This window comes from Scyliorhinus torazame, chromosome 19 (assembly GCF_047496885.1).
Source record: "Scyliorhinus torazame isolate Kashiwa2021f chromosome 19, sScyTor2.1, whole genome shotgun sequence".
In the NCBI taxonomy this organism is placed as follows: domain Eukaryota; kingdom Metazoa; phylum Chordata; class Chondrichthyes; order Carcharhiniformes; family Scyliorhinidae; genus Scyliorhinus; species Scyliorhinus torazame.
Window position 1 is genome coordinate 9,570,166 of NC_092725.1, and position 27,153 is coordinate 9,597,318.

Sequence of the window (27,153 nt, forward strand, 5' to 3'; positions counted from 1 at the left end):
CAGTACTGAGGGAGTGCCGCACTGTCAGAGGGTCAGTACTGAGGGAGTGCCGCACTGTCAGAGGGTCAATACTGAGGGAGTGCCGCACTGTCAGAGGGTCAATACTGAGGGAGTGCCGCACTGTCAGAGGGTCAGTACTGAGTGAGTACCGCACTGTCAGAGGGTCAGTACTGAGGGAGTGCCGCACTGTCAGAGGGTCAGTACTGAGTGAGTACCGCACTGTCAGAGGGTCAGTACTGAGGGAGTGCCGCACTGTCAGAGGGTCAGTACTGAGTGAGTACCGCACTGTCAGAGGGTCAGTACTGAGGGAGTGCCGCACTGTCAGAGGGTCAGTACTGAGGGAGTGCTGCACTGTCAGAGAGTGAGTACTGAGGGAGTGCCGCACTGTCAGAGGGTCAGTACTGAGGGAGTGCCGCACTGTCAGAGGGTCAGTACTGAGGGAGTGCCGCACTGTCAGAGGGTCAGTACTGAGGGAGAGCCGCACTGTCATAGGGTCAGTACTGAGGGAGTGCCGCACTGTCAGAGGGTCAGTACTGAGGGAGCGCCGCACTGTCAGAGGGTCAGTACTGAGTGAGTACCGCACTGTCAGAGGGTCAGTACTGAGGGAGTGCCGCACTGTCAGAGGGTCAGTACTGAGTGAGTACCGCACTGTCAGAGGGTCAGTACTGAGGGAGTGCCGCACTGTCAGAGGGTCAGTACTGAGGGAGTGCTGCACTGTCAGAGAGTGAGTACTGAGGGAGTGCCGCACTGTCAGAGGGTCAGTACTGAGGGAGTGCCGCACTGTCAGAGGGTCAGTACTGAGGGAGTGCCGCACTGTCAGAGGGTCAGTACTGAGGGAGAGCCGCACTGTCATAGGGTCAGTACTGAGGGAGTGCCGCACTGTCAGAGGGTCAGTACTGAGGGAGCGCCGCACTGTCAGAGGGTCAGTACAGAGGGAGTGCCGCACTGTCAGAGGGTCAGTACTGAGTGAGTACCGCACTGTCAGAGGGTCAGTACTGAGGGAGTGCCGCACTGTCAGAGGGTCAGTACTGAGTGAGTACCGCACTGTCAGAGGGTCAGTACTGAGGGAGTGCCGCACTGTCAGAGGGTCAGTACTGAGGGAGTGCTGCACTGTCAGAGAGTGAGTACTGAGGGAGTGCCGCACTGTCAGAGGGTCAGTACTGAGGGAGTGCCGCACTGTCAGAGGGTCAGTACTGAGGGAGTGCTGCACTGTCAGAGGGTCAGTACTGAGGGAGTGCCGCACGGTCAGAGGGTCAGTACTGAGGGAGTGTCGCACTGTCAGAGGGTCAGTACTGAGGGAGTGCCGCACTGTCAGAGGGTCAGTACTGAGGGAGTGCCGCACTGTCAGAGGGTCAGTACTGAGGGAGTGCCGCACTGTCAGAGGGTCAGTACTGAGGGAGTGCCGCAGTCAGAGGGTCAGTACTGAGTGAGAACCGCACTGTCAGAGGGTCAGTACTGAGGGAGTGCCGCACTGTCAGAGGGTCCAGTACTGAGGGAGTGTCGCACTGTCAGAGGGTCAGTACTGAGGGAGTGCCGCACTGTCAGAGGGTCAGTACTGAGGGAGTGTCGCACTGTCAGAGGGTCAGTACTGAGGGAGTGCCGCACTGTCAGAGGGTCAGTACTGAGGGAGTGCCGCACTGTCAGAGGGTCAGTACTGAGGGAGTGTCGCACTGTCAGAGGGTCAGTACTGAGGGAGTGCCGCACTGTCAGAGGGTCAGTACTGAGGGAGTGTCGCACTGTCAGAGGGTCAGTACTGAGGGAGTGCCGCACTGTCTGAGGGTCAGTACTGAGGGAGTGCCGCACTGTCAGAGGGTCAGTACCGAGGGAGTGCCGCACTGTCAGAGGGTCAGTGCTGAGGGAGTGTCGCACTGTCAGAGGGTCAGTGCTGAGGGAGTGCTGCACTGTCAGAGGGTCAGTACTGAGGGATTGCCGCACTGTTAGAGGGTCAGTGCTGAGGGAGTGTCGCACTGTCAGAGGGTCAGTGCAGAGGGAGTGTCGCACTGTCAGAGGGTCAGTACTGAGGGAGTGCCGCACTGTCAGAGGGTCAGTGCTGAGGGAGTGTCGCACTGTCAGAGGGTCAGTACTGAGGGAGTGCCGCACTGTCAGAGGGTCAGTACTGAGGGAGTGCCGCACTGTCAGAAGGTCAGTGCTGAGGGAGTGCTGCACTGTCAGAGGGTCAGTACTGATGGAGCGCTGAACTGTCAGAGGGTCAGTACTGAGGGAGTGCCACACTGTCAGAGGGTCAGTACTGAGGGAGTGCTGCACTGTCAGAGGGTCAGTACTGAGGGAGTGCCACACTGTCAGAGGGCCAGTACTGAGGGAGTGCCGCACTGTCAGAGGGTCAGTACTGAGGGAGTGCCGCACTGTCAGAGGGTCAGTACTGAGGGAGTGCCGCACTGTCAGAGGGTCAGTACTGAGGGAGTGCCGCACTGTCAGAGTGTCAGTACTGAGGGAGTGCTGCACTGTCAGAGGGTCAGTACTGATGGAGTGCCCCACTGTCAGAGGGTCAGTACTGAGGGAGAGCTGCACTGTCAGAGGGTCAGTACTGAGGGAGAGCTGCACTGTCAGAGGGTCAGTACTGAGGGAGCGCACATTTCCCCATGATCTCATTGCTTTTTGTGGGAGCTTGCTGTGCACAAATTGTCATCAGATTTCCTGCATTTCCAGAGTGACTTTCCTTTCAAACTAACATCCCTGCTGTCTGGCCTGCTGTGATGTTCTGATTCCATCTCCCTTTCTTTCGAATACAGAACATGATTGCCACCTCGTGGACGAGAATCTTCTGCGACGTCGCCAACTTGGAGCGGAACCATTCCATTGAATTCCGCCTCCTCGGAGTGGCCCGTTCGCTTGGAAAGGCAAGAATTTATTGTAGTAAAGCCCTCATAGCCAGGCCGTGGAGAATGTTCATGTAAGATGAGGCAGTGTTGATATGTTAATGAATATCCGTGTTTCAATATGATTAGAATTTGTAACTGGGAGGATCAATCAGGGTGAACCAGTAGATGTGGTACATTTAGACTTTCAAAAATCATTCAATGAGATGCCGCACAAAAAGTTAGTGCCCACAATTAAGACTCGAGGCATTGGTGGGTGACATACTGTCATGGATTGAGGATTAATTGACAAATGGAGAACAGGTATTCGGGAATAAATTGAACATTTTCACATTGGCAGGCTGTGACCAGGCTCAGTTTCGAGGCTCCGCTATTTACAATCCACATTCATGCCTGAGGTGAGGAGACTGAGGGCGGGACTCAGTCAGCCCAGGCCGGGTCAGAGAATCGGGCGTGAGTCGCACGTACGCCGGCAGCGGATGGGCCGAGCGGCCGTACAAAAAAAAAACCTGAGTCCCGCCGACGTTGCTTACACCTGGTCTTACCCGGCGGGACCTCGGCGTTAATGGATCCGGGGGCAGCCTGGTGGCGGTGGGGGGTGGGTGGAGAGGGGGGGTCTGACCCCGGCCAGGGGGCCTCAGCTGTGGCCTGGCCCTACGCCATGCTGCGTCGGAGCCGGCGCGGAGACGGGAGCCACGGCGCATGCGCGCGTTAACGCCGGTCCCCCCCCCCCCCCCCGCTCATGCGCAGACCCACGGCGCCCAGCACTCCCTCTGTACTGACCCACTGACAGTGCGGCACTCCCTCAGTACTGACCCTCTGACAGTGCAGCACTCCCTCAGTACTGACCCTCTGACAGTGCAGCACTCCCTCAGTACTGACCCTCTGACAGTGCAGCACTCCCTCAGTACTGATCCTCTGACAGTGCGGCACTCCCTCAGTACTGACCCTCTGACAGTGAGGCACTCCCTCAGTACCGACCCTCTGACAGTGCAGCACTCACTCAGTACTGACCCTCTGATAGTGCAGCACTCCCTCAGTACTGACCCTCTGACAGTGCGGCGCTCCCTCAGTACTGACCCTCTGACAGTGCGGCACTCCCTCAGTACTGACCCTCTGACAGTGCAGCACTCCCTCAGTACTGACCCTCTGACAGTGCGGCACTCCCTCAGTGCTGACCCTCTGACAGTGCGGCACTCCCTCAGTACTGACCATCTGACAGTGCGGCACTCCCTCAGTACTGACCCTCTGACAGTGCGGCACTCCCTCAGTACTGACCCTCTGACAGTGCGGGCACTCCCTCAGTACTGACCCTCTGACAGTGCGGCGCTCCCTCAGTACTGACCCTCTGACAGTGCGGCACTCCCTCAGTACTGACCCTCTGACAGTGCGGCGCTCCCTCAGTACTGACCCTCTGACAGTGCGGCACTCCCTCAGTACTGACCCTCTGACAGTGCGGCACTCCCTCAGTACTGACCCTCTGACAGTGCGGCACTCCCTCAGTACTGACCCTCTGACAGTGCAGCACTCCCTCAGTACTGACCCTCTGACAGTGCAGCACTCCCTCAGTACTGACCCTCTGACAGTGTGGCACTCCCTCAGTACTGACCCTCTGATAGTGCAGCGCTCCCTCAGTACTGACCCTCTGACCGTGCGGCACTCCCTCAGTACTGACCCTCTGACAGTGCGGCACTCCCTCAGTACTGACCCTCTGACAGTGCGGCACTCCCTCTGTACTGACCCTGTGACAGTGCGGCACTCCCTCAGTGCTGACCCTCTGACAGTGCGGCACTCCCTCAGTACTGTCCCTCTGACAGTGCAGCACTCCCTCAGTACTGACCCTCTGACCGTGCGGCACTCCCTCAGTACTGACCCTCTGACAGTGCAGCACTCCCTCAGTACTGACCCTCTGACAATCAGCACTCCCTCAGTACTGTCCCTCTGACCGTGCAGCACTCCCTCAGTACTGACCCTCTGACCATGCGGCACTCCCTCAGTACTGACCGTCTGACAGTGCGGCACTCCCTCTGTACTGACCCTCTGACAGTGCAGCACTCCCTCAGTACTGACCCTCTGACAGTGCGACACTCCCTCAGTACTGACCCTCTGACAGTGCAGCACCCCCTCAGGATCAGAGAATCCCGTCACGAGTGTTTGCTGATAAGATACAATTAACTGGGAAGGCGAGCTTTGAGGTGGATACAAAGAAACTGAAGATTCAGTAAATATTCAGGAATGAAAATGACCTGTTGGCTTGTATGACAGAGGAATTGGAATATCAGAGCGAGGAAGTCTTGCTCAATAATACAGCGCCTGGACCGCCGTGTCCAGTTCCTGGTCACCCAACCCAAGCAAGGACATCCTTGCCCGTCGAGGGAGAAGGAACAGAGGTTCTCCGGGACTGGCTCCACCATGAGGAGAGATCGAGGGGGACGGGTCTCCAATCCCCCAGAGAGCTGTGAGTCACTCAGTCGCCAAGTGGATCCCAGACCGAGATCGAGAGATAGTTGGACACTTGGGGGGGGGGGGGGGGGGGAATCGAGGGGAGACGGGGAGAGTGCACGGGGCGGGGAGGAGGTGGAGGAGAACGAGCAGATTAGCCACAGGCTCGATGAAGGGATGGGCGGGGCCGAGGGGTGGAGTGGCCTCCTCCTGCTCCCGCATCGCTCTCAGTTTCTATGTGACTTCTCGTCAACAGGTTGGGAGTGACGCCAAGCTGGAGATGAAAAGCCAGGCTCACATCTTGCTGGACGAGACGCGATTTGTTGACATCTACTCTCCCACAAGCCACTGGGCCCAGGTAATTACCTCGCGCTGCGCCCTTTGATGTCCTTCCCCGACCAGTAGTGGGCGTTTGGGAGAGAGAGGGTGTGAGAAGGAGAGGGATAGGCTCTTCTGACCAATCTCAAAGGAGGCCGTTCAGTCCCTCTCGAGCCTATTACACAGCAAAAGGGGGAGCCCATTCAGCTGTATCCCACCAGCGGGGGAGAGTTCTGGATTTCCACCCCATTTTGAGTGAGTTAGTCCTTTCTGACATCACTGTCTGAACGTCCTGGCTCCAATTTTAATTTCCCGCTCACCTCCATCGCATGATCCGAGCTCAGCCCAATAGAAGAAATAGTTCCTCTCTCTCTCTCGATTCTGTGGAATCAGAAAACCATCTTAAACCCCACGATCAGACATAAGAACTAGGAGCAGGAGTCGGCCATGTGGCCCCTCGAGCCTGCTCCACCATTCAATGAGATCATGGCTGATCTTTTGTGGACTCAGCTCCACTTCCCGGCCCGAACACCATAACCCTTAATCCCTTTATTCTTCAAAAAACTATCTATCTTTATCTTAAAAACATTTAATGAAGGAGCCTCTACTGCTTCACTGGGCAGCGAATTCCATAGATTCACAACCCTTTGGGTGAAGAAGTTCCATTAAACTCAGTCCTAAATCTACTTCCCCTTATTTTGAGGCTATGCCCCCTAGTTCTGCTTTCACCCACCAGTGGAAACAACCTGCCCGCATCTATCCTATCTATTCCCTTCATCATCTTATATGTTTCTATAAGATCCCCCCCGCATCCTTCTAAATTCCAACGAGTACAGTCCCAGTCTACTCAACCTCTCCTCGTAATCCAACCCCTTCAGCTCTGGGATTAACCTAGTGAATCTCCTCTGCACACCCTCCAGTGCCAGTGCGTCCTTTCTCAGGTAAGGAGACCAAAACTGAACACAATACTCCAGGTGTGGCCTCACTAACACCTTATACAATTGAAATGAAATGAAAATCGCTTATTGTCACAAGTAGGCTTCAATGAAGTTACTGTGAAAAGCCCCTAGTCGCCACATTCCGGCGCCTGTTCGGGGAGGCCGGTACGGGAATTGAACCGTGCTGCTGGCCTGCTTGGTCTGCTTTAAAAGCCAGCGATTTAGCCCAGTGTGCTAAACATAACCTCCCTAGTCTTAAACTCCATCCCTCTAGCAATGAAGGACAAAATTCCATTTGCCTTCTTCATCACCTGTTGCACCTGAAAACCAACTTGTTGCGACTCATGCACTAGCACACCCAGGTCTCTCTGCACAGCAGCATGTTTTAATATTTTATCATTTAACTAATAATCCCTTTTGCTGTTATTCCTACCAAAATGGATAACCTCACATTTGTCAACATTGTATTCCATCTGCCAGACCCTAGCCCATTCACTTAGCCTATCCAAATCCCTCTGCAGACTTCCAGTATCCTCTGCACTTTTTGCTTTACCACTTATCTTAGTGTCGTCTGCAAACTTGGACACATTGCCCTTGGTCCCCAACTCCAAATCATCGATGTAAATTGTGAACAATTGTGGGCCCAACACTGATCCCTGAGGGACACCACTAGCTACTGATTGTCAACCAGAGAAACACCCATTAATCCCCACTCTTTGATTTCTATTAATTAACCAATCCTCTATCCATGCTACTACTTTCCCCTTAATGCCATGCATCTTTATCTTATGCAACAACCTTTTGTGTGGCACCTTGTCAAAGGCTTTCTGGAAATCCAGATATACCACATCCATTGGCTCCCCGTTATCTACCGCACTGGTAATGTCCTCAAAAAATTCCACTAAATTAGTTAGGCACAACCTGCCCTTTATGAACCCATGCTGCGTCTGCCCAATGGGACAATTTCCATCCAGATGCCTCGCTATTTCTTCCTTGATGATAGATTCCAGCATCTTCCCCACTGCCGAAGTTAAGCTCACTGGCCTATAATTACCCGCTTTCTGCCTACCTCCTTTTTTAAACAGTGGGGTCACGTTTGCTAATTTCCAATCCGCCGGGACCACCCCAGAGTCTAATGAATTTTGGTAAATTATCACTTAATCCCACTTAATCTAGCCGCCCCCAGTGAACACATTTCCCGTCTCTGCAAACTGGGCTGTGGATTTAACTGGTCAGCCGCACAATGTACACATCGGGGAATCTGTACTGCCCCCTGTTCCAGGACATAATCTCATTCACTGGGCGAAATTCTCCCCCAACGGCGGGATGCCCGCCGACTGGCGCCAAAGCCGGCGCAAATCAGACGGGCATCGCGCCGGCAAAAAGGTGCGGAAGTCTCCGCATCTTTGGCGGCCTAGCCCCAACATTGAGGGGCTAGGCCGACGCCGGAGGGATTTCCGCCCCGCCAGCTGGCGGAAATGGCGTTTGTTGCCCCGCCAGCTGGCGCGGAAATGCGGCGCATGCGCGGGAGCGTCAGCGGCCGCTGTCAGTTTCCCCGCGCATGCGCGGGAGCCCCGATCGCGGGCCAGGCCACCGTGGGGGCACCCCCCGGGGTCAGATCGCCCCGCGCCCCCCCCAGGACCCCGGAGCCCGCCCACGCTGCCTGGTCCCGCCGGTAAATACCAGGTTTGATTTACGTCGGCGGGACAGGCAATTTCTGGGCGGGACTTCGGCCCATCCGGGCCGGAGAATCCAGCGGGGGGTCCCGCCAACCGGCGCGGCTGGATTCCCGCCCCCGCCCAATCTCCGGGAGCGGAGACTTCGGCGGGGGCGGGGGCGGGATTCACGGCGGCCAACGGCCATTCTCCGACCCGGCGGGGGGTCGGAGAATGACGCCCAAGATGTGCGATGCATGGAATTGAAGCCAGTTACTCCACATGGGGGTGTGAAGTGAGAAACACAGAAATGGTGGAGAGCTGTCACGTATTGCAAAAAAAAAAACTTCAAAAAAAGATTGATTTGTTTCCATTTCCCCGGTGACAGTAAGTTGCGGAAGATGTTGCAAGCCAAGGAATAATGACGCTCGCAATTCCTCTCCACAGGCAGTGACTGAGGTCGAGTTCCAAAAATATTATAACCAGCTCACAGTTGTGATTGGAAGCAGTGTGGGTGGTTTTATACTGCTGGTTATAGTCATCATTGTATTATATAAGGTAAGTGTCCTTCAATGGCCGCACTGTCAGAGGGTCAGTACTGAGGGAGTGCCGCACTGTCAGAGGGTCAGTACTGAGGGAGCGCCGCACTGTCAGAGGGTCAGTACTGAGGGAGTGCCGCACTGTCAGAGGGTCAGTACTGAGGGAGTGCCGCACTGTCAGAGGGTCAGTACTGAGGAAGTGCCGCACTGTCAGAGGGTCAGTACTGAGGGAGTGCCGCACTGTCACAGTGTCAGTACTGAGGAAGTGCCGCACTGTCAGAGGGTCAGTACTGAGGGAGTGCTGCACTGTCAGAGTGTCAGTACTGAGGGAGTGCCGCACTGTCAGAGGGTCAGTACTGAGGGAGTGCCGCACTGTCAGAGGGTCAGTACTGAGGGAGCGCCGCACTGTCAGAGGGTCAGTACTGAGGGAGTGCCGCACTGTCAGAGGGTCAGTACTGAGGGAGTGCTGCACTGTCAGAGGGTCAGTACTGAGGGAGTGCTGCACGGTCAGAGGGTCAGTACTGAGGGAGTGCCGCACTGTCAGAGGGTCAGTACTGAGGGAGTGCCGCACTGTCAGAGGGTCAGTACTGAGTGAGTGCCGCACTGTCAGAGGGTCAGTACTGAGGGAGCGCCGCACTGTCAGAGGGTCAGTACTGAGGGAGTGCCGCACTGTCAGAGGGTCAGTACTGAGGGAGTGCCGCACTGTCAGAGTGTCAGTACTGAGGGAGTGCCGCACTGTCAGAGGGTCAGTACTGAGGGAGTGCTGCACTGTCAGAGGGTCAGTACTGAGGGAGTGCCGCACTGTCAGAGGGTCGGTACTGAGGGAGTGCCGCACTGTCAGAGGGTCAGTACTGAGGGAGTGCCGCACTGTCAGAGGGTCAGTACTGAGGGAGTGCCGCACTGTCAGAGTGTCAGTACTGAGGGAGTGCCGCACTGTCAGAGTGTCAGTACTGAGGGAGTGCCGCACTGTCAGAGGGTCAGTACTGAGGGAGTGCTGCACTGTCAGAGGGTCAGTACTGAGGGAGTGCCGCACTGTCAGAGGGTCAGTACTGAGGGAGTGCCGCACTGTCAGAGGGTCAGTACTGAGGGAGCGCCGCACTGTCAGAGGGTCAGTATTGAGGGAGTGCCGCACTGTCAAAGGGTCAGTACTGAGGGAGTGCTGCACTGTCAGAGGGTCAGTACTGAGGGAGTGCCGCACTGTCAGAGGGTCAGTCCTGAGGGACTGCTGCACTGTCAGAGGGTCAGTATTGAGGGAGTGCCGTACTGTCAAAGGGTCAGTACTGAGGGAGTGCTGCACTGTCAGAGGGTCAGTACTGAGGGAGTGCCGCACTGTCAGAGGGTCAGTACTGAGGGACTGCTGCACTGTCAGAGGGTCACTACTGAGGGAGTGCCGTACTGTCAAAGGGTCAGTACTGAGGGAGCGCTGCACTGTCAGAGGGTCAGTTCTGTGCGAGTCCTGCACTGTCAGATGGTCAGTTCTGTGGGAGTGCTGCACTGTCAGAGGGTCAGTTCTGTGCGAGTCCTGCACTGTCAGAGGATCAGTACTGAAGGAGTGCTGCACTGTCAGAGGGTCAGTTCTGTGGGAGTGCTGCACTGTCAGAGGGTCAGTTCTGTGCGAGTCCTGCACTGTCAGAGGGTCAGTACTGAGGGAGTGCCGCACTGTCAGAGGGTCAGTACTGAGGGAGCGCTGCACTGTCAGAGGGTCCGTACTGAGGGAGTGCTGCACTGTCAGAGGGTCAGTACTGAGGGAGTGCCGCACTGTCAGAGGGTCAGTACTGAGGGAGTGCCGCACTGTCAGAGGGTCAGTACTGAGGGAGTGCCGCACTGTCACAGGGACAGTACTGAGGGAGTGCCGCACTGCCAGAGGGTCAGTACTGTGGGAGTGCCGCACTGTCAGAGAGTCAGTTCTTTGGGAGCTCCTGTCTGTCGGAGGGTCAGTACTGAGGGAGTGCCGCATTGTCAGAGGGTCAGTACTGAGGGAGTGCCGCAATGTCGGAGGGTCAGTCCTGAGGGAGTTTCGCACTGAGAGGGTCAGTACTGAGGGAGTGCTGCACTGTGAGAGGGTCAGTACTGAGGGACTGCCGCACTGCCAGAGGGTCAGTACTGAGGGAGTGCCGCACTATCAGAGGGTCAGTGCTGAGGGATTGTCGCACTGTCAGAGGGTCAGTACTGAGGGAGTGCCGCACTGTCAGAGGGTCAGTACTGAGGGAGTGCCGCACTGTCAGAGGGTCAGTACTGAAGGAGTGCCGCACTGTCAGAGGGGCAGTACTGAGGGAGTGCCGCACTGTCAGAGGGTCAGTTCTGTGGGAGCTCCTGTCTGTCGGAGGTTCAGTACTGAGGGAGCTCCGCACTGTCAGAGGATCAGTACTGAGGGAGTGCCGCACTGTCAGAGGGTCAGTACTGAGGGAGTGCTGCACTGTCAGAGGGTCAGTACTGAGGGAGTGCTGCACTGTCAGAGAGTCAGTACTGAGGGAGTGCTGCACTGTCAGAGGGTCAGTACTGAGGGAGTGCTGCACTCTCAGACGGTCAGTACTGAGGGAGTGCTGCACTGTCACAGGGTCAGTACTGAGGGAGTGTCGCACTGTCAGAGGGTCAGTACTGAGGGAGAGCCGCACTGTCAGAGGGTCAGTACTGAGGGAGTGCTGCACTGTCAGAGGGTCAGTACTGAGGGAGTGCCGTTCTGTCAGAGGGTCAGTATTAAGGGAGTGCCGCACTGTCAGAGGGTCAGCACTGAGGGAGTGCTGCACTGTCAGAGGGTCAGCACTGAGGGAGTGCCGCACTGTCAGAGGGTCAGTACTGAGGGAGTGCCGTTCTGTCAGAGGGTCAGTATTAAGGGAGTGCCGCACTGTCAGAGGGTCAGTACTGAGTGAGTGCTGCACTGTCAGAGGGTCAGTACTGAGGGAGTGCCGCACTGTCAGAGGGTCAGTACTGAGGGAGTGCCGCACTGTCAGAGGGTCAGTACTGAGGGTGTGCTGCACTGTCAGAGGGTCAGGACTGAGGGAGTGCCGCACTGTCAGAGCGTCAACACTTAGGGAGTGCCGCACTGTCAGAGCGTCAGTACTGAGGGAGTGCTGCACTGTCAGAGGGTCAGTACTGAGGGAGTGCCGCACTGTCAGAGGGTCAACACTGAGGGAGTGCCGCGCTGCGAGAGGGTCAGTACTGAGGGAGCGCCGCACTGTCAGAGGGTCAGTACTGAGGGAGTGCCGCACTGTCAGAGGGTCAGTACTGAGGGAGCGCCGCACTGTCAGAGGGTCAGTACTGAGGGAGTGCTGCACTGTCAGATGGTCAGTACTGAGGGAGTGCTGCACTGTCAGAGGGTCAGTACTGAGGGACTGCCGCACTGTCAGAGGGTCAGTACTGAGGGAGTGCCGCACTGTCAGAGGGTCAGTTCTGTGGGAGTGCTGCACTGTCAGAGGGTCAGTTCTCTGCGAGTCCTGCACTGTCAGAGGGTCAGTACTGAGGGAGTGCTGCACTGTCAAAGGGTCAGTACTGAGGGAGTGCTGCACTGTCAGAGGGTCAGTACTGAGGGAGTGCCGCACTGTCAGAGGGTCAGTACTGAGGGAGTGCTGCACTGTCAGAGGGTCAGTTCTGTGGGAGCTCCGCACTGTCGGAGGATCAGTACTGAGGGAGCTCCGCACTGTCAGAGGGTCAGTACTGAGGGAGTGCCGCACTGTCAGAGGGTCAGTACTGAGGGAGTGCCGCATTGTCAGAGGGTCAGTACTGAGGGAGTGCCGCACTGTCAGAGGGACTGTACTGAGGGAGTGCCGCACTGTCAGATGGCCAGTACTGAGGGAGTGCCTCACATTCAGAGGGTCAGTACTGAGGGAGTGCCGCACATTCAGAGGGTCAGTACTGAGGGGGTGCAGCACTGTCAGTCGGTCAGTACTGAGGGAGTGTCGCACTGTCAGAGGGTCAGTGCTGAGGGAGTGTCGCACTGTCAGTGGGTCAGTACTGAGGGAGCGCCGCACTTTCAGAGGGTCAGTACTGAGGGGGTGACGCACTGTCAGAGGGTCATTACTGAGGGAGTGCCGCACTGTCAGAGGGTCAGTACTGAGGGAGCGCCGCACTGTCAGAGGGTCAGTACTGAGGGAGTGCTGCACTGTCAGATCGTCAGTACTGAGGGAGTGCTGCACTGTCAGAGGGTCAGTACTGAGGGACTGCCGCACTGTCAGAGGGTCAGTACTGAGGGAGTGCCGCACTGTCAGAGGGTCAGTTCTGTGGGAGTGCTGCACTGTCAGAGGGTCAGTTCTCTGCGAGTCCTGCACTGTCAGAGGGTCAGTACTGAGGGAGTGCTGCACTGTCAAAGGGTCAGTACTGAGGGAGTGCTGCACTGTCAGAGGGTCAGTACTGAGGGAGTGCCGCACTGTCAGAGGGTCAGTACTGAGGGAGTGCTGCACTGTCAGAGGGTCAGTTCTGTGGGAGCTCCGCACTGTCGGAGGATCAGTACTGAGGGAGCTCCGCACTGTCAGAGGGTCAGTACTGAGGGAGTGCCGCACTGTCAGAGGGTCAGTACTGAGGGAGTGCCGCATTGTCAGAGGGTCAGTACTGAGGGAGTGCCGCACTGTCTAAGAGGGTCAGTACTGAGGGAGTCCTGCAATGTCAGAGGGTCAGTACTGAGGGAGTGCCGCACTGTCAGAGGGTCGGTACTGAGGGAGTGCCGCACTGTCAGAGGGTCAGTACTGAGGGAGTGCCGCACTGTCAGAGGGTCAGTACTGAGGGAGTGCCGCACTGTCAGAGTGTCAGTACTGAGGGAGTGCCGCACTGTCAGAGTGTCAGTACTGAGGGAGTGCCGCACTGTCAGAGGGTCAGTACTGAGGGAGTGCTGCACTGTCAGAGGGTCAGTACTGAGGGAGTGCCGCACTGTCAGAGGGTCGGTACTGAGGGAGTGCCGCACTGTCAGAGGGTCAGTACTGAGGGAGCGCCGCACTGTCAGAGGGTCAGTACTGAGGGAGTGCCGCACTGTCAAAGGGTCAGTACTGAGGGAGTGCTGCACTGTCAGAGGGTCAGTACTGAGGGAGTGCCGCACTGTCAGAGGGTCAGTCCTGAGGGACTGCTGCACTGTCAGAGGGTCAGTATTGAGGGAGTGCCGTACTGTCAAAGGGTCAGTACTGAGGGAGTGCTGCACTGTCAGAGGGTCAGTACTGAGGGAGTGCCGCACTGTCAGAGGGTCAGTACTGAGGGACTGCTGCACTGTCAGAGGGTCACTACTGAGGGAGTGCCGTACTGTCAAAGGGTCAGTACTGAGGGAGCGCTGCACTGTCAGAGGGTCAGTTCTGTGCCAGTCCTGCACTGTCAGAGGGTCAGTTCTGTGGGAGTGCTGCACTGTCAGAGGGTCAGTTCTGTGCGAGTCCTGCACTGTCAGAGGATCAGTACTGAAGGAGTGCTGCACTGTCAGAGGGTCAGTTCTGTGGGAGTGCTGCACTGTCAGAGGGTCAGTTCTGTGCGAGTCCTGCACTGTCAGAGGGTCAGTACTGAGGGAGTGCCGCACTGTCAGAGGGTCAGTACTGAGGGAGCGCTGCACTGTCAGAGGGTCCGTACTGAGGGAGTGCTGCACTGTCAGAGGGTCAGTACTGAGGGAGTGCCGCACTGTCAGAGGGTCAGTACTGAGGGAGTGCCGCACTGTCAGAGGGTCAGTACTGAGGGAGTGCCGCACTGTCACAGGGACAGTACTGAGGGAGTGCCGCACTGCCAGAGGGTCAGTACTGTGGGAGTGCCGCACTGTCAGAGAGTCAGTTCTTTGGGAGCTCCTGTCTGTCGGAGGGTCAGTACTGAGGGAGTGCCGCATTGTCAGAGGGTCAGTACTGAGGGAGTGCCGCAATGTCGGAGGGTCAGTCCTGAGGGAGTTTCGCACTGAGAGGGTCAGTACTGAGGGAGTGCTGCACTGTGAGAGGGTCAGTACTGAGGGACTGCCGCACTGCCAGAGGGTCAGTACTGAGGGAGTGCCGCACTATCAGAGGGTCAGTGCTGAGGGATTGTCGCACTGTCAGAGGGTCAGTACTGAGGGAGTGCCGCACTGTCAGAGGGTCAGTACTGAGGGAGTGCCGCACTGTCAGAGGGTCAGTACTGAAGGAGTGCCGCACTGTCAGAGGGGCAGTACTGAGGGAGTGCCGCACTGTCAGAGGGTCAGTTCTGTGGGAGCTCCTGTCTGTCGGAGGTTCAGTACTGAGGGAGCTCCGCACTGTCAGAGGATCAGTACTGAGGGAGTGCCGCACTGTCAGAGGGTCAGTACTGAGGGAGTGCTGCACTGTCAGAGGGTCAGTACTGAGGGAGTGCTGCACTGTCAGAGAGTCAGTACTGAGGGAGTGCTGCACTGTCAGAGGGTCAGTACTGAGGGAGTGCTGCACTCTCAGACGGTCAGTACTGAGGGAGTGCTGCACTGTCACAGGGTCAGTACTGAGGGAGTGTCGCACTGTCAGAGGGTCAGTACTAAGGGAGAGCCGCACTGTCAGAGGGTCAGTACTGAGGGAGTGCTGCACTGTCAGAGGGTCAGTACTGAGGGAGTGCCGTTCTGTCAGAGGGTCAGTATTAAGGGAGTGCCGCACTGTCAGAGGGTCAGCACTGAGGGAGTGCTGCACTGTCAGAGGGTCAGCACTGAGGGAGTGCCGCACTGTCAGAGGGTCAGTACTGAGGGAGTGCCGTTCTGTCAGAGGGTCAGTATTAAGGGAGTGCCGCACTGTCAGAGGGTCAGTACTGAGTGAGTGCTGCACTGTCAGAGGGTCAGTACTGAGGGAGTGCCGCACTGTCAGAGGGTCAGTACTGAGGGAGTGCCGCACTGTCAGAGGGTCAGTACTGAGGGTGTGCTGCACTGTCAGAGGGTCAGGACTGAGGGAGTGCCGCACTGTCAGAGCGTCAACACTTAGGGAGTGCCGCACTGTCAGAGGGTCAGTACTGAGGGAGTGCTGCACTGTCAGAGGGTCAGTACTGAGGGAGTGCCGCACTGTCAGAGGGTCAACACTGAGGGAGTGCCGCGCTGCGAGAGGGTCAGTACTGAGGGAGCGCCGCACTGTCAGAGGGTCAGTACTGAGGGAGTGCCGCACTGTCAGAGGGTCAGTACTGAGGGAGCGCCGCACTGTCAGAGGGTCAGTACTGAGGGAGTGCTGCACTGTCAGATGGTCAGTACTGAGGGAGTGCTGCACTGTCAGAGGGTCAGTACTGAGGGACTGCCGCACTGTCAGAGGGTCAGTACTGAGGGAGTGCCGCACTGTCAGAGGGTCAGTTCTGTGGGAGTGCTGCACTGTCAGAGGGTCAGTTCTCTGCGAGTCCTGCACTGTCAGAGGGTCAGTACTGAGGGAGTGCTGCACTGTCAAAGGGTCAGTACTGAGGGAGTGCTGCACTGTCAGAGGGTCAGTACTGAGGGAGTGCCGCACTGTCAGAGGGTCAGTACTGAGGGAGTGCTGCACTGTCAGAGGGTCAGTTCTGTGGGAGCTCCGCACTGTCGGAGGATCAGTACTGAGGGAGCTCCGCACTGTCAGAGGGTCAGTACTGAGGGAGTGCCGCACTGTCAGAGGGTCAGTACTGAGGGAGTGCCGCATTGTCAGAGGGTCAGTACTGAGGGAGTGCCGCACTGTCAGAGGGACTGTACTGAGGGAGTGCCGCACTGTCAGATGGCCAGTACTGAGGGAGTGCCTCACATTCAGAGGGTCAGTACTGAGGGAGTGCCGCACATTCAGAGGGTCAGAACTGAGGGGGTGCAGCACTGTCAGTGGGTCAGTACTGAGGGAGTGTCGCACTGTCAGAGGGTCAGTGCTGAGGGAGTGTCGCACTGTCAGTGGGTCAGTACTGAGGGAGCGCCGCACTTTCAGAGGGTCAGTACTGAGGGGGTGACGCACTGTCAGAGGGTCATTACTGAGGGAGTGCCGCACTGTCAGAGGGTCAGTACTGAGGGAGCGCCGCACTGTCAGAGGGTCAGTACTGAGGGAGTGCTGCACTGTCAGATCGTCAGTACTGAGGGAGTGCTGCACTGTCAGAGGGTCAGTACTGAGGGACTGCCGCACTGTCAGAGGGTCAGTACTGAGGGAGTGCCGCACTGTCAGAGGGTCAGTTCTGTGGGAGTGCTGCACTGTCAGAGGGTCAGTTCTCTGCGAGTCCTGCACTGTCAGAGGGTCAGTACTGAGGGAGTGCTGCACTGTCAAAGGGTCAGTACTGAGGGAGTGCTGCACTGTCAGAGGGTCAGTACTGAGGGAGTGCCGCACTGTCAGAGGGTCAGTACTGAGGGAGTGCTGCACTGTCAGAGGGTCAGTTCTGTGGGAGCTCCGCACTGTCGGAGGATCAGTACTGAGGGAGCTCCGCACTGTCAGAGGGTCAGTACTGAGGGAGTGCCGCACTGTCAGAGGGTCAGTACTGAGGGAGTGCCGCATTGTCAGAGGGTCAGTACTGAGGGAGTGCCGCACTGTCTAAGAGGGTCAGTACTGAGGGAGTCCTGCAATGTCAGAGGGTCAGTACTGAGGGAGTGCCGCACTGTCAGAGGGTCGGTACTGAGGGAGTGCCGCACTGTCAGAGGGTCAGTACTGAGGGAGTGCCGCACTGTCAGAGGGTCAGTACTGAGGGAGTGCCGCACTGTCAGAGTGTCAGTACTGAGGGAGTGCCGCACTGTCAGAGTGTCAGTACTGAGGGAGTGCCGCACTGTCAGAGGGTCAGTACTGAGGGAGTGCTGCACTGTCAGAGGGTCAGTACTGAGGGAGTGCCGCACTGTCAGAGGGTCGGTACTGAGGGAGTGCCGCACTGTCAGAGGGTCAGTACTGAGGGAGCGCCGCACTGTCAGAGGGTCAGTACTGAGGGAGTGCCGCACTGTCAAAGGGTCAGTACTGAGGGAGTGCTGCACTGTCAGAGGGTCAGTACTGAGGGAGTGCCGCACTGTCAGAGGGTCAGTCCTGAGGGACTGCTGCACTGTCAGAGGGTCAGTATTGAGGGAGTGCCGTACTGTCAAAGGGTCAGTACTGAGGGAGTGCTGCACTGTCAGAGGGTCAGTACTGAGGGAGTGCCGCACTGTCAGAGGGTCAGTACTGAGGGACTGCTGCACTGTCAGAGGGTCACTACTGAGGGAGTGCCGTACTGTCAAAGGGTCAGTACTGAGGGAGCGCTGCACTGTCAGAGGGTCAGTTCTGTGCCAGTCCTGCACTGTCAGAGGGTCAGTTCTGTGGGAGTGCTGCACTGTCAGAGGGTCAGTTCTGTGCGAGTCCTGCACTGTCAGAGGATCAGTACTGAAGGAGTGCTGCACTGTCAGAGGGTCAGTTCTGTGGGAGTGCTGCACTGTCAGAGGGTCAGTTCTGTGCGAGTCCTGCACTGTCAGAGGGTCAGGACTGAGGGAGTGCCGCACTGTCAGAGGGTCAGTACTGAGGGAGCGCTGCACTGTCAGAGGGTCCGTACTGAGGGAGTGCTGCACTGTCAGAGGGTCAGTACTGAGGGAGTGCCGCACTGTCAGAGGGTCGGTACTGAGGGAGTGCCGCACTGTCAGAGGGTCAGTACTGAGGGAGTGCCGCACTGTCACAGGGACAGTACTGAGGGAGTGCCGCACTGCCAGAGGGTCAGTACTGTGGGAGTGCCGCACTGTCAGAGAGTCAGTTCTTTGGGAGCTCCTGTCTGTCGGAGGGTCAGTACTGAGGGAGTGCCGCATTGTCAGAGGGTCAGTACTGAGGGAGTGCCGCAATGTCGGAGGGTCAGTCCTGAGGGAGTTTCGCACTGAGAGGGTCAGTACTGAGGGAGTGCTGCACTGTGAGAGGGTCAGTACTGAGGGACTGCCGCACTGTCAGAGGGTCAGTACTGAGGGAGTGCCGCACTATCAGAGGGTCAGTGCTGAGGGATTGTCGCACTGTCAGAGGGTCAGTACTGAGGGAGTGCCGCACTGTCAGAGGGTCAGTACTGAGGGAGTGCCGCACTGTCATAGGGTCAGTACTGAAGGAGTGCCGCACTGTCAGAGGGGCAGTACTGAGGGAGTGCCGCACTGTCAGAGGGTCAGTTCTGTGGGAGCTCCTGTCTGTCGGAGGTTCAGTACTGAGGGAGCTCCGCACTGTCAGAGGATCAGTACTGAGGGAGTGCCGCACTGTCAGAGGGTCAGTACTGAGGGAGTGCTGCACTGTCAGAGGGTCAGTACTGAGGGAGTGCTGCACTGTCAGAGAGTCAGTACTGAGGGAGTGCTGCACTGTCAGAGGGTCAGTACTGAGGGAGTGCTGCACTCTCAGACGGTCAGTACTGAGGGAGTGCTGCACTGTCACAGGGTCAGTACTGAGGGAGTGTCGCACTGTCAGAGGGTCAGTACTGAGGGAGAGCCGCACTGTCAGAGGGTCAGTACTGAGGGAGTGCTGCACTGTCAGAGGGTCAGTACTGAGGGAGTGCCGTTCTGTCAGAGGGTCAGTATTAAGGGAGTGCCGCACTGTCAGAGGGTCAGCACTGAGGGAGTGCTGCACTGTCAGAGGGTCAGCACTGAGGGAGTGCCGCACTGTCAGAGGGTCAGTACTGAGGGAGTGCCGTTCTGTCAGAGGGTCAGTATTAAGGGAGTGCCGCACTGTCAGAGGGTCAGTACTGAGTGAGTGCTGCACTGTCAGAGGGTCAGTACTGAGGGAGTGCCGCACTGTCAGAGGGTCAGTACTGAGGGAGTGCCGCACTGTCAGAGGGTCAGTACTGAGGGAGTGCTGCACTGTCAGAGGGTCAGTACTGAGGGAGTGCCGCACTGTCAGAGCGTCAACACTTAGGGAGTGCCGCACTGTCAGAGGGTCAGTACTGAGGGAGTGCTGCACTGTCAGAGGGTCAGTACTGAGGGAGTGCCGCACTGTCAGAGGGTCAACACTGAGGGAGTGCCGCACTGCGAGAGGGTCAGTACTGAGGGAGCGCCGCACTGTCAGAGGGTCAGTACTGAGGGAGTGCCGCACTGTCAGAGGGTCAGTACTGAGGGAGCGCCGCACTGTCAGAGGGTCAGTACTGAGGGAGTGCTGCACTGTCAGATGGTCAGTACTGAGGGAGTGCTGCACTGTCAGAGGGTCAGTACTGAGGGACTGCCGCACTGTCAGAGGGTCAGTACTGAGGGAGTGCCGCACTGTCAGAGGGTCAGTTCTGTGGGAGTGCTGCACTGTCAGAGGGTCAGTTCTCTGCGAGTCCTGCACTGTCAGAGGGTCAGTACTGAGGGAGTGCTGCACTGTCAAAGGGTCAGTACTGAGGGAGTGCTGCACTGTCAGAGGGTCAGTACTGAGGGAGTGCCGCACTGTCAGAGGGTCAGTACTGAGGGAGTGCTGCACTGTCAGAGGGTCAGTTCTGTGGGAGCTCCGCACTGTCGGAGGATCAGTACTGAGGGAGCTCCGCACTGTCAGAGGGTCAGTACTGAGGGAGTGCCGCACTGTCAGAGGGTCAGTACTGAGGGAGTGCCGCATTGTCAGAGGGTCAGTACTGAGGGAGTGCCGCACTGTCTAAGAGGGTCAGTACTGAGGGAGTCCTGCAATGTCAGAGGGTCAGTACTGAGGGAGTGCCGCACTGTCAGAGGGTCAGTACTGCGGGAGTGCTGCACTGTCAGAGGGTCAGAACTGAGGGAGTGCCGCACTGTCAGAGGGACTGTACTGAGGGAGTGCCGCACTGTCAGATGGCCAGTACTGAGGGAGTGCCTCACATTCAGAGGGTCAGGACTGAGGGAGTGCCGCACATTCAGAGGGTCAGTACTGAGGGGGTGCAGCACTGTCAGTGGGTCAGTACTGAGGGAGTGTCGCACTGTCAGAGGGTCAGTGCTGAGGGAGTGTCGCACTGTCAGTGGGTCAGTACTGAGGGAGCGCCGCACTTTCAGAGGGTCAGTACTGAGGGGGTGACGCACTGTCAGAGGGTCATTACTGAGGGAGTGCCGCACTGTCAGAGGGTCAGTACTGAGGGAGCGCCGCACTGTCAGAGGGTCAGTACTGAGGGAGTGCTGCACTGTCAGATGGTCAGTACTGAGGGAGTGCTGCACTGTCAGAGGGTCAGTACTGAGGGACTGCCGCACTGTCAGAGGGTCAGTACTGAGGGAGTGCCGCACTGTCAGAGGGTCAGTTCTGTGGGAGTGCTGCACTGTCAGAGGGTCAGTTCTCTGCGAGTCCTGCACTGTCAGAGGGTCAGTACTGAGGGAGTGCTGCACTGTCAAAGGGTCAGTACTGAGGGAGTGCTGCACTGTCAGAGGGTCAGTACTGAGGGAGTGCCGCACTGTCAGAGGGTCAGTACTGAGGGAGTGCTGCACTGTCAGAGGGTCAGTTCTGTGGGAGCTCCGCACTGTCGGAGGATCAGTACTGAGGGAGCTCCGCACTGTCAGAGGGTCAGTACTGAGGGAGTGCCGCACTGTCAGAGGGTCAGTACTGAGGGAGTGCCGCATTGTCAGAGGGTCAGTACTGAGGGAGTGCCGCACTGTCTAAGAGGGTCAGTACTGAGGGAGTCCTGCAATGTCAGAGGGTCAGTACTGAGGGAGTGCCGCACTGTCAGAGGGTCAGTACTGCGGGAGTGCTGCACTGTCAGAGGGTCAGAACTGAGGGAGTGCCGCACTGTCAGAGGGACTGTACTGAGGGAGTGCCGCACTGTCAGATGGACAGTACTGAGGGAGTGCCTCACATTCAGAGGGTCAGTACTGAGGGAGTGCCGCACATTCAGAGGGTCAGTACTGAGGGGGTGCAGCACTGTCAGTGGGTCAGTACTGAGGGAGTGTTGCACTGTCAGAGGGTCAGTGCTGAGGGAGTGTCGCACTGTCAGTGGGTCAGTACTGAGGGAGTGCTGCACTTTCAGAGGGTCAGTACTGAGGGGGTGACGCACTGTCAGAGGGTCATTACTGAGGGAGTGTTGCACTGTCAGAGGATCAGTACTGAGGGAGCGCCGCACTGTCAGAGGGTTAGTACTGAGGGGGTGCCGCACTGTCAGAGGGTCAGTATTGAGGGAGTGCTGCACTGTCAGAGGATCAGTACTGAGGGAGCGCCGCACTGTCAGAGGGTCAGTACTGAGGGAGTGCCGCACTGTCAGAGGGTCAGTACTGAGGGAGTGCTGCACTGTCAGAGGGTCAGTACTGAGGGAGCACTGCACTGTCAGAGGGTCAGTACTGAGGGAGTGCTGCACTGTCAGAGGGTCAGTACTGAGGGAGAGCTGCACTGTCAGAGGGTCAGTACTGATGGAGTGCTGCACTGTCAGAGGGTCAGTACTGAGGGAGAGCCGCACTGTCAGAGGGTCAGTACTGAGGGAGTGCTGTACTGTCAGAGGGTCAGTACTGAGGGAGTGCCGCACTGTCAGAGGGTCAGTACTGAGGGAGCGCCGCACTGTCAGAGGGTCAGTACTGAGGGAGTGCCGCACTGTCAGAGGGTCAGTACTGAGGGAGTGCCGCACTGTCAGAGTGTCAGTACTGAGGGAGTGCCGAACTGTCAAAGGGTCAGTACTCAGGGAGTGCTGCACTGTCAGAGGGCCAGTACTGAGGGGGTGCCGCACTGTCAGAGGATCAGTACTGAGGGAGCGCTGCACTGTCAGAGGGTCAGTACTGAGGGAGTGCTGCACTGTCAGAGGGTCAGTACTGAGGGAGTGCCGCACTGTCAGAGGGTCAGTACTGAGGGAGTGCCGCACTGTCAGAGGGTCAGTACTGAGGGAGTGCCGCACTGTCAGAGGATCAGTACTGAGGGAGCGCCGCACTGTCAGAGGGTCAGTACTGAGGGCGTGCCGCACTGTCAGAGGGTCATTACTGAGGGAGTGCTGCACTTTCAGAGGGTCAGTACTGAGGGAGCGCTGCACTGTCAGAGGGTCAGTACTGAGGGAGTGCCGCACTGTCAGAGGGTCAGTACTGAGGGAGCGCCGCACTGTCAGAGGGTCAGTACTGAGGGAGTGCCGCACTGTCAGAGAGTCAGTACTGAGGGAGTGCCGCACTGTCAGAGGGTCAGTACTGAGGGAGTGCCGCACTGTCAGAGGGTCAGTACTGAGGGAGTGCCGCACTGTCAGATGGTCTGTACTGAGGGAGCGCCGCTCTGTCATAGGGTCAGTACTGAGGGAGTGCTGCACTGTCAGAGGGTCAGTACTGAGGGAGTACCGCACTGTCAGAGGGTCAGTACTCAGGGAGTGCTGCACTGTCAGAGGGTCAGTACTGAGGGGGTGCCGCACTGTCAGAGGGTCAGTACTGAGAGAGTGCGGCACTGTCAGAGGATTAGTACTGAGGGAGCGCCGCACTGTCAGAGGGTCAGTACTGAGGGAGTGCCGCACTGTCAGAGGGTCAGTACTGAGGGAGTGCTGCACTGTGAGAGGGTCAGTACTGAGGGAGCGCTGCACTGTCAGAAGGTCAGTACTGAGGGAGTGCTGCACTGTCAGAGGGTCAGTACCGAGGGAGAGCTGCACTGTCAGAGGGTCAGTACTGAGGGAGTGCCGCACTGTCAGAGGGTCAGTACTGAGGCACCGCTGCACTGTCAGAGGGTCAGTACTGAGGGAGTGCCGCACTGTCAGAGTCAGTACTGAGGGAGTGCCGAACTGTCAGAGGGTCAGTACTCAGGGAGTGCTGCACTGTCAGAGTGTCAGTACTGAGGGAGCACTGCACTGTCAGAGGGTCAGTACTGAGGGAGTGCTGCACTGTCAGAGGGTCAGTACTGAGGGGGCGCTGCATTGTCAGAGGGTCAGTACTGAGGGAGTGCCGCACTGTCAGAGGGTCAGTACTGAGGGAGTGCCGCACTGTCAGAGGGTCAGTACTGAGGGAATGCCGCACTGTCAGAGGGTCAGTACTGAGGGAGTGCCGCACTGTCTGAGGGTCAGTACTGAGGGAGTGCCGCACTGTCTGAGGGTCAGTACTGAGGGAGTGCCGCACTGTCAGAGGGTCAGTACTGAGGGAGTGTCGCACTGTCAGAGGGTCAGTACTGAGGGAGCGCCGCACTGTCAGAGGGTCAGTACTGAGGGAGTGCTGCACTGTCAGAGGGTCAGTACTGAGGGAGTGCCGCACTGTCAGAGGGTCAGTACTGAGGGAGTGCCGCACTGTCAGAGGGTCAGTACTGAGGGAGTGCCGCACTGTCAGAGGGTCAGTACTGAGGGAGCGCCGCACTGTCAGAGGGTCAGTACTGAGGGAGTGCCGCACTGTCAGAGGGTCAGTACTGAGGGAGTGCCGCACTGTCAGAGGGTCAGTACTGAGCGAGTGCCGCACTGTCAGAGCGTCAGTACTGAGGGAATGTTGTGCTGCCTTTTTCGTTCTCTCTCTCGTTCTGTCTTTCCCACTCACCGTGTCTCCTCCCTTCTCCTGTGATGCTTTGGCCTGGGCCTTTGTCCACACATCTGAGGGATTCGCTGATGGGAAGATTGTCAGCTGGTGATTACTCTGTTCACTGTCCCCAATTTGTTTCCCTGTTTTGTTTCCAGTGTGGGTTCTTCAAGCGCAATTACCGAGATAAGTTCTGCGATGCCGGCGAGGAAGCCAGCAGCCCCTTCACCTCCGCGGGTGTGGATGTCACCGCGCCAGGCAGCAAGGACATCACGCCAACCAGTGACTCGCTGAAGCCCATGGACTCGACCTCCACATTGATGTCAGCCATGCCTCTCTGAAAGCCCATCTCCCCGCACCTTGGCAGTGACACCGACTGCGGAATAATGGCTCGTTCCTCATCTTAAATCAAATCCCCTCCACTTTTTCAATTTGCTCCCCTCGCTCTGGTCTTAAAATTAAATCTTAAAAGATTAGAACGATTGCCAGTTGAGTAAAAAGTGGACCTGTTGGGGAGAGCTTGCAGAGAGTCGCCTCGCTCTGGCGTTCCACCCTACAAAAATCAGCATCCGTTCCATAGAGAAGGGGAACATTTACATTTGATGAGGACCGTGGGTACCTTTGAAGCTGATTCACCTCAAACTCACGGAGCGGCCCAAGAGTTTGCAGCATTGGAGTAAAGACCAAAAAGTCTTCAACCCCCGGCCTGAATCCCCCTACTTCCTGGCTGAGCGGGAAGACATTCCTGGCTGCTCGACCATGGGAGTCCCACCCTCACCCTTGCTTATTTTCCCCTGGCCTGTCTGAATATCCCGCAGATTCAGACATTCCGCTCCTGAACATTGCAGCTGTGGAGATTAAGGATCATGTGCTTGAGCCCGAATAAATTCTCCAGAGAGAGGTTTCGGCAAGGTGTTTGCAGATGGGGTTAGGTTGCCCAGGGGTACCACGACACCCCTCCGTATCTCTGTAACCTCCTCCAACCCCTACAACCCTCCCTATCTCTGTAACCACCTCCAGCCCCTACAACCCTCCCTATCTCTGTTACCTCCTCCAGCCCCCTACAACCGTCCCTATCTCTGTAACCTCCTCCAACCCCTACAACCCTCCCTATCTCTGTAACCACCTCCAGCCCCTACAACCCTCCCTATCTCTGTAACCTCCTCCAGCCCCTACACCCCTCCCTATCTCTGTAACCTCCTCCAGCCCCCTACAACCGTCCCTATCTCTGTAACCTCCTCCAGCCCCTACACCCCTCCCAATCTCTGTAACCTCCTCCAGCCCCTACAACCCTCCCTATCTCTGTAACCTCCGCCAGCCCCTACAACCCTCCCTATCTCTGTAACCTCCTCCAACCACTACAACCCTCCCTATCTCTGTAACGTCCTCCAGCCCCTACACCCCTCCCTATCTCTGTAACCTACTCCAGTCCCTACAACCCTCCCTATCCCTGTCACCTCCTCCAGCCCCTACACCCCTCCCTATCCCTGTCACCTCCTCCAGCCCCTACAACCCTCCCTATCTCTGTAACCTCCTCCAACCCCTACAACCCTCCCTATCTCTGTAACCTCTGCCAGCCCCTACAACCCTCCCTATCTCTGTAACCTCCTCCAACCCCTACAACCCTCCCTATCTCTGTAACATCCTCCAGTCCCTACAACCCTCCCTATCTCTGTAACCTCCCCCAGCCCCTACACCCCTCCCTATCTCTGTAACCCCCTCCAACTCCTACAACCCTCCCTATCTCTGTAACCTCCTCCAGCCCCTACAACCCTCCCTATCTCTGAAACCTCCTCCAGCCCCTACACCCCTCCCTATCTCTGTAACCCCCTCCAACCCCTACAACCCTCCCTATCTCTGTAACCTCCTCCAGCCCCTACAACCCTCCCTATCTCTGTAACCTCCTCCAGCCCCTACAACCCTCCCTATCTCTGTAACCTCCGCTAGCCCCTACAACCCTCCCTATCTCTGTAACCACCTCCAGCCCCTACAACCCTCCCTATCTGTAACCCCCTCCAGACCCTACAACCCTCCCTAACTCTGTAACCTCCTCCAGCCCCTACAACCCTCCCTATCTCTGTAACCTCCTCCAGCCCCTACACCCCTCCCTATCTCTGTAACCTCCTCCAGCCCCCTACAACCGTCCCTATCTCTGTAACCTCCTCCAGCCCCTACACCCCTCCCAATCTCTGTAACCTCCTCCAGCCCCTACAACCCTCCCTATCTCTGTAACCTCCGCCAGCCCCTACAACCCTCCCTATCTCTGTAACCTCCTCCAACCCCTACAACCCTCCCTATCTCTGTAACGTCCTCCAGCCCCTACACCCCTCCCTATCTCTGTAACCTATTCCAGTCCCTACAACCCTCCCTATCCCTGTCACCTCCTCCAGCCCCTATACCCCTCCCTATCCCTGTCACCTCCTCCAGCCCCTACAACCCTCCCTATCTCTGTAACCTCCTCCAACCCCTACAACCCTCCCTATCTCTGTAACTTCCTCCAACCCCTACAACCCTCCCTATCTCTGTAACATCCTCCAGTCCCTACAACCCTCCCTATCTCTGTAACCTCCCCCAGCCCCTACACCCCTCCCTATCTCTGTAACCCCCTCCAACCCCTACAACCCTCCCTATCTCTGTAACCTTCTCCAGCCCCTACAACCCTCCCTATCTCTGTAACCTCCTCCAGCCCCTACACCCCTCCCTATCTCTGTAACCCCCTCCAACCCCTCCAACCCTCCCTATCTCTGTAACCTCCTCCAGCCCCTACAACCCTCCCTATCTCTGTAACCTCCTCCAGCCCCTACAACCCTCCCTATCTCTGTAACCTCCGCCAGCCCCTACAACCCTCCCTATCTCTGTAACCACCTGCAGCCCCTACAACCCTCCCTATCTCTGTAACCTCCAACTAAGTGGCCCCCCCAGCTCTGGCCCTGAATCACTCCAACTAAATATTTCTCTCTCTGTCCGTCCCTCTCTCTCTCTCTCTGTCTCTCTCTCTCTGTCTCACTCTCTTTCTCTCTGTCTCTGCCTCGCTCATTTTTTCTCTCTCTCTCTCTCTGTCTCTGTCTCTCGCTCTCTGTCTCTCTCTCTCTGCGTTCCTCTCTCATTCTTTCTCTCTCTCTCTCTTTCTCTCTCTGTCTCTCTCTCTCCCTGTCTCTTTCTCTCTCTCTCTCTCTGCCTCGCTCATTTTCTCTGTCTCTCTCTCTCTCTCTGTCTCTCTCTGTCTCTCTCTCTCTCTGCCTCCCTCTCTCATTCTTTCTCTCTCTCTCTTTTTCTGTC

At 57.3% G+C, this 27,153-nt stretch overlaps 1 protein-coding gene across 1 annotated transcript in view; it reads left to right on the top strand.

Moving 5' to 3' along the window:
* Positions 1-26,699, top strand: part of LOC140396620 (integrin alpha-X-like) — a 37,566-nt gene extending 10,867 nt beyond the window's left edge. Inside the window, exons 2-5 of the mRNA XM_072485414.1 lie at positions 2,751-2,858; positions 5,536-5,637; positions 8,638-8,748; positions 24,033-26,699. Of these exons, the coding sequence (XP_072341515.1) occupies positions 2,751-2,858; positions 5,536-5,637; positions 8,638-8,748; positions 24,033-24,215 (504 nt within the window). The 3' untranslated portion in view covers positions 24,216-26,699. The remainder of the gene's footprint in view (positions 1-2,750; positions 2,859-5,535; positions 5,638-8,637; positions 8,749-24,032) is intronic.
* The last annotated feature ends 454 nt before the right edge of the window (positions 26,700-27,153 follow it).